This window comes from Sinocyclocheilus anshuiensis, unplaced genomic scaffold (genome assembly GCF_001515605.1).
Source record: "Sinocyclocheilus anshuiensis isolate Anshui unplaced genomic scaffold, SAMN03320099.WGS_v1.1 scaffold3360, whole genome shotgun sequence".
NCBI lineage: Eukaryota > Metazoa > Chordata > Actinopteri > Cypriniformes > Cyprinidae > Sinocyclocheilus > Sinocyclocheilus anshuiensis.
Genome location: NW_015553483.1, coordinates 296,656 through 303,568, shown reverse-complemented (window position 1 = coordinate 303,568; position 6,913 = coordinate 296,656). Strand labels below are relative to the sequence as shown.

The following is a 6,913-nucleotide window of genomic DNA, read 5'->3' as shown; positions in this document are numbered from 1 at the left end:
ATTTTCGTTTAGGTTTAATATATATATATATTTACGACAACAATTTTAATGGCTGCCTTTGTTAAAGGCAAATAATATGTGTATGAAAACATTTGGTGGTGTAAATGACAGTTGTGGAAATTACATTTTGAGAATAAAATGCACTGATAAGGCTACTAGAATGTGAATGAGGGTTGTAATCAGACATTAAAGGCACAAATGTGTGCAAACTAGAGACAAATTAATGGTTTGCATTGCAAGTCAGAAATATAAAGATTGAACAAAGTCTGTGAGACGTTGCATATTTTATTCATTTACAGGTAAACAGTTAATTAAATGATCTGAAAAAAATATTTTGTTGCTAATGTTTTACATTTTATGTGCTTACCAGGTTTAATTTATTAATTATAAAATAGCCTATCACTCATAACACAACTCATAATCTTTACATGTTGTCACCTTCAGTTTCATGAGTATTAACTGCAACATTGTTTAATTTAATTCAATTATTTACTTTAACCATCATGAACCATGATAAACTCAACAAGCTGGTTGAAAATGACAACAAAAGTCCAAAGTATTGTCATAATTTCATAGAAACTCGTGCATGTTATTCTGACGATCAAGACAACACTAAATCTGATGGAGGTTTGTATTACAGTAAAAAAAAAAACACACATTTGCTAAATGTAGAACAGCATAATAATAACATAGGCTACTATTCCTGCTACTTATATACTTATAATCACACCCGCATTAAATATTGAAATGGTTAAAAAGCTCGAAATAAAGGACATCTTAATTAACCTTCCAAGACCACCTTCATACCAAAAAAGAAACAAAAGTTGAAATCTCTTATTCAAGCGACAAAAATGCAAGACGTTGAAGATTTATCCTAATATGATTTGGTTGTACATAAAACACTGACATCCCCATGCCAAACTGGCAAAGTTATGACGAATAACTGCGACTTTTATTTTGAAGTGCGGTGCAGTAATCGGCCATCTTGCGCGTTTCCACGGCTGCTGTTGGCGCAGGCTGTGAGATCTGAAGCGAGCTGTGCTCCATCATCCCACAAGCGAAGCGAGGGAAAAAGTTACGAGCTCCTCTTGAATCCCACCACCGACAAGCATGTCAGGAGACGACGACCAACAAGACCATACCATTGCTGATGACTTGGTGGTCACCAAGTACAAGATGGGGGCCGACATAGCAAACAGTAAGAAGATTCTGGAGCTTTATGCGTGATTAAGGGCTGAATTTGACCGAGCGGTGATAACGTTACAGCTCAGCGCTCGGCCATGTGTCTGCGAGCTGTAGTGAGATAGACATCGATGCCAGTCATTTCTAGTTTTTGGACTTGACTTAACTTGAAATCGTATGGACAAGCATCAGCAGCCGATTTTTTGTAATCTTAAGTGCGTTATTTATGTTTATAAATATTCGGCTAGCAGGTTAGCCAGTTAGCTGTAGTTGTAACGTAGCAACTTAAAGTGATTGTTCACCCAAAAAGTTAAATTCTGTCATTATTTACTCACCCTAATGTCACTCTAAACCTGTATGACTATGAACCACAGAAGAAAATGTTTGACAATGATGTAAGTGACTGACAGCCTGAGTCACCATTCACTTTCATTGCATCTTGTTCCATACAGTGAGAGCGAGTGGCGACTGACCCTGTCATTCTGCCTAACGTCTCGCTCTCTCTCTCTCGCTCTCGCTCTCTCTCAATCTCTCTCTCTCTCTCTCTCTATATATATATAGAGAGAGAGAGAGAGTATGTATGTATATAGTAGCTAATATGTTAAAGTAATGTCAAAAAGTGTAATTCTGTCCAGTAGATTTATTGGCAGGAGTTAGCTATTGTCAGCTACTGAAATCTTCAATTTCTTCCTTTTACTAGAAGTGCTTACTGATTTAATGTGTATTGATCTTCTTCAGATCAGGTCATGTCACATAGTGCTTTAAGGAGAGTTTCAAAATCCTTTGGGGTAGGAAACTTTGTTGTTTAATGTGAAATCTCTTTCTCTTTCAGAGGCTTTGAAGGTGGTCATCGAAGCAGCCAAGCCTGGTGTGTCTGTCCTCAGCCTGTGCGAGAAAGGAGATGCTTTCATCACTGTCGAAACAGGCAAGGTCTTCAAGAAGGAGAAAGAGATAAAGAAAGGTAAGAATGCTAATGAAAAGAGATATATAATATTAATTAGTCTTGAATCAGTGATTTCAAAAGTGACAGTAATCAGTGATTTTAAATGTTGTTTTTATTTTTTTTTATTGTATTTTTTTTTATTGTCTATGTATTTATTTAAAAATGTTATATTTAAAAATATTATATATAATATTCATTAAAATCATGAATCAAAATTGAGTTATTTTATAGTTTAATTTATTTTATTTTTTACAATTTATTTTATATTTTAAAATAAATGATTATATATAAAGTATCAAAAGGTAGGAAACAATAAGATTTTTAAATGTTTTAATTTAATTACATTTATATGATCAAAAATACAGTAAAAACAGTCATATTCTGAAATAGTATTACAATTTAAAAGAACTGTGTTCTATTATATATTTTAAAATGTCACTTATTCCTGTGATGGCAAAGCTACATTTTCAGCAGCCATTTCTTATGAATAGTTATTTCAAATTGTAATAATAGGCTATTTCGCAATATTACTGTTTTTATTGTATTTTTTATCAAATAAATGCAGCCTTGGTGAGCATAAGAGACTTCATTAAAACGTTTAAAAATCATAAAGTTTCCAAACTTATGACAAAGTACTGTATATGAAAAAGTAGATATATGTTTCATTCTCATGTGACAGGGATTGCCTTTCCCACCTGTGTGTCTGTGAATAACTGTGTATGCCACTTCTCACCGCTGAAGAGCGATCCAGACTACACGCTTAAAGATGGTGACTTGGTTAAAATGTGAGTGTTATTTCTGTTTAATATATAATTTTTCAGTTTATCAGCCCGATTCCTCATTATTACATTTTGTTTTGTTTTTTTCACAGTGACCTTGGAGTGCATGTGGATGGCTTCATCTCCAACATTGCTCACAGCTTTGTGGTTGGTGCGACCAAGGTATGTGTCTCTTCGTTGTGAATGCCACAAAGCTAATTTTTCATTCTGTTAGAAGTGCACTTAACTTTGCTGTTCTTCTAGGATGCTCCTGTGACAGGAAGGAAAGCAGATGTGATCAAAGCTGCCCACTTGTGTGCAGAAGCTGCTCTTCGGCTGGTTAAGCCTGGGAATCAGGTTAGTTAGAATCAATCCAGTCGTGTAATTAACTGCTAATAACCTCTTCATGAATAACACTGATTAATTATTTAATCTTTCTTTAAAGGGGTCACATGTTTTCCGTTGTCTTTGGAGTGTTAAAAGCTGTTCGTGCATACAGAAGATCCGAGCTCTTGGTGCATAAAGAAGATCTGTAAAGTTGCAAAGACTAAAGTCTCAAATCCAAAGAGATATTCTTTATAAAAGTGAACGCTCAGCCACGCCTTCCTAAAATGCCTCGTTCAAACACGCCCCCACATATCTACGACACTGTGTGGGAAGATTTGCATAACACTGCCCAAATGTATACACAAAGAAAGAAGGCGTTACTTTTATTCTCGCTGTAGTATTGCCACAACGCCATATCGTGGAGACGCTGTGTGTTTCATTGTGAAAGACAAACTACTTTGTTTGGCCTTACAAAAAGAGGACACAACTAGAAATCAGTGAAGTTTTATTTACAACACTGTTCCAGAACAGTTCAACCCAACTAATCGAGTGTGTGCAGCGCATTTTACAGAGGAAAGTTTCCTGAACCTGGTAAGGGGTGTAACATTTCCATCACACGCTTGAGGTATTCGGCCAATCACAACACACTGGATAGCTGGCCAATCAGAGCACACCTCGCTTTTCAGACCGATGAGCTTTGTAAAAATCGACGCGTTTCAGAAAGGCGGTGCATAGAGGAGCAACAATAATGTACATTATGTGGAAAATAATGTGTTTTTTTAACCTTAAACCACGTAAACACATTGCATTACACCAAATACACAAAATAATGTTATTTTTTAGCAACGTCATATGACCCCTTTAAAGTCATAATAAGTTCTCTATTATTAAAATGGATAATTCCCTTTGAGGAGGCCAACTTTTATAACCTTGGTCTACATGTAAGGGACAGTATCTTCAGAAGATGATGGTACTTAATAAATTTGATAATATTTCAAAATAAAATAATGTTAAAATCAATGTTATATCATTATATGAATTATATCATTTATGAATATTTTGAATGGGCTGTTTTATATTTTTAATTTCTATTTAGCTTTAATTTATTTTTATTTCACTTTTAGTAATTTTAGTACTTAAACTTACCAAACTGCCAATTTGCCAAAGCAACATTTCTATTTTTTTTTTTGTCTAATACTTATATTTTATTTCAACTCCATTTCAAGTACTGAAAATTATTTTTAGTAATATTATTTAACAACACTAATTTAAATGTGATTCACCAGCTGTATAAAACACATTTAGAAAGTGATAGAGGATCAACCGCCTGTTTTTCTGTTTTTCTCAGAACACTCAGGTCACAGAGGCCTGGAACAAGATTGCCCAATCATTCAAATGCATGGCCATAGAGGGTGAGCTGACCAAAACCTGAACTCACTCACTGTTGAAGCATCATAACACGGTTTTTAAAGCTCCTTCTGATTCTACACAGGCATGCTGTCTCATCAGTTAAAGCAGCACGTCATTGATGGAGAGAAGACCATCATTCAGAACCCCAACGACCAGCAAAGGTCAGGAAAATGAAGTGCTAGATTGTTTTTGAAAAGTATTTCTCTATGCTAAATGCTCTCTGTCCTTGTCTGCTCTAAGGAAGGACCATGAGAAGGCAGAATTTGAGGTGCATGAGGTGTACGCTGTGGATGTGCTCATTAGCACTGGAGAGGGAAAGGTGAAGACTCATCTCAACATCACTGTGCTCTCGATGTCTGCCATTAACATGCGACAGATAGCTGATCACCTCGATCTCTTTCTCCCTGCAGGCTAGAGACTCCGGGCAGAGGACCACCGTTTACAAGCGAGACCCCAGCAAGCAGTATGGACTGAAGATGAAGACCTCCAGGGTGTTCTTTAGTGAGGTCGAGCGGCGATTTGATGCCATGCCATTTACTCTGAGGTAATTCTTTTTAGGTTCAAGTAGAGGTTTAACATTTTTGTTATCACTAATTGAAAGTTAGTTTAACTTGCCCTTAAGGAAGGGCCACCACGTAAAAAGAAAATGAAGAAATTAATTATTAAAGGGGTAAATCACTGCTGGCAAAATAAGCTTTTAATAAAACTTGGCTGTCTGTGCAGTAGAAACGTTTTTGAAATCTATGCTGCTTGACTAAAGAAAAAGGGGAAGTCCAAACTGTAGTTTTTGCAAAAGCCCTGGAGCTGTTTTGTTACCCTTTAATTCAATAATTTAATAATTCAAAAGTAAAAATGTGAAAAAATAAATCACTTTCAAAATGATAAATATTCATATTAAATTTAAAGTAAATTAAATATTACTAAAATTGAATTAAAACAATGGCAAAGTTTTTTGGGGGGTTAGTAAGATTTTTATTAAAAGTCTCTTATGCTCACCCAGGCTGAATTTATTTGTTAAAAAAAAAATAAAGTAAAAATACTAATATTGTGAAATATGATTACAATTTAAAATAACAGTTCATGTTAATCTTAACATATTTTAAAGTGTAATTTATTCCTTTGATAAAAAAGCTGAATTTTCAGTAGTCATTACTCCAGTCTTCAGTGTCACATGATCCTACAGAAATCATTAGATGTGCCTGACTTAAAGCAGCGCTGAACAGACTGATTTTTTTCAGGAATCTTTGAGTACAGAAAGATCAAAAGAACAGCATTTATTTGAACATTATAAATGTCTTCATTGTCACTTTTGATCAATTTAATGCAACCTTGCTGAATAGAAGTATTCATTTCCTTCAACAATGAAATCTTAATGGCCCTTTTTGAATGATAATGTATAATTAAATGATAAATGCATTATATAAATAAATAACATACATTTTAGACCAGGTCATATTTACGTTAATGCATTTGGCAGTGAACTCAAGCTATATGTTTATGTGCATTTCCCTCTCAATCAGACGTATGCCCTTGAAGTTACTAATATCTCAAATAAAAGTGCATGGCACAAAACAAACTATTCACCTCTGTTGCTCATCACCCTTTGTGTCTCTCTCCTTGTCTTTCTGTGGTCTGGTGTCTGTGCTGTCAGGGCATTTGAGGATGAGAGTAAAGCTCGACTAGGAGTGGTTGAGTGTGCCAAACATGAGCTGCTTCAGCCCTTCAATGTCCTGCATGAGAAGGAAGGTGAGGCATAAGTACCACAGTCATAAAATTTCACTTTTATATGTAAAACCTTCATGAAGCATGAAGATGATAAAGGTTAAACCTTTGCAAAGAATCACTAAATGAAAATGAAAAATAATTTCCTGTCACGCCGATGCTCAGAGAAGCGCATCCAGCACATTTGCTGCTTGACCAGGTCAAAGACTGTTCTTATTTTAGAAGTTTGGTGCCATCAGCAAAGTCTGGAGTCACATTGTCAAACCTTCTGTCTCCTCCTCATCTTCTTTTCTTTCAAGGTGAATATGTAGCGCAGTTTAAATTCACAGTGCTTCTCATGGCTAACGGCCCTCTGCGTATCACCAGTGGACCTTTTGATCCAGAGCTTTACAAGTCTGAGCATGAAGTACAAGACCCAGAGCTCAAGGTAAGAAAATGAAGGCTTCTGGTGTCACACACAGGGAACTGGTATGGAAGTTACATTAGGGGTTTTCAAAATGAGGTCCAGGAACCTCAGTAAAAAAAAGAAATAACAGTGATAATATATATATATATATATATATATATATAT

General features: G+C 35.3%; 1 protein-coding gene across 1 annotated transcript in view; it reads left to right on the top strand.

Annotated features, from left to right (window-relative positions):
* Positions 1 to 949: 949 nt before the first annotated feature.
* The window catches only part of LOC107668344 (proliferation-associated protein 2G4-like), a 28,057-nt gene continuing 22,093 nt past the window's right edge, over positions 950 to 6,913 (top strand). Inside the window, exons 1-11 of the mRNA XM_016460187.1 lie at positions 950 to 1,198; positions 2,015 to 2,143; positions 2,805 to 2,910; positions 2,997 to 3,066; positions 3,148 to 3,240; positions 4,559 to 4,622; positions 4,703 to 4,781; positions 4,861 to 4,939; positions 5,031 to 5,164; positions 6,272 to 6,366; positions 6,642 to 6,769. Coding sequence (XP_016315673.1) covers positions 1,111 to 1,198; positions 2,015 to 2,143; positions 2,805 to 2,910; positions 2,997 to 3,066; positions 3,148 to 3,240; positions 4,559 to 4,622; positions 4,703 to 4,781; positions 4,861 to 4,939; positions 5,031 to 5,164; positions 6,272 to 6,366; positions 6,642 to 6,769 — 1,065 coding nt within the window. The 5' untranslated portion in view covers positions 950 to 1,110. The remainder of the gene's footprint in view (positions 1,199 to 2,014; positions 2,144 to 2,804; positions 2,911 to 2,996; positions 3,067 to 3,147; positions 3,241 to 4,558; positions 4,623 to 4,702; positions 4,782 to 4,860; positions 4,940 to 5,030; positions 5,165 to 6,271; positions 6,367 to 6,641; positions 6,770 to 6,913) is intronic.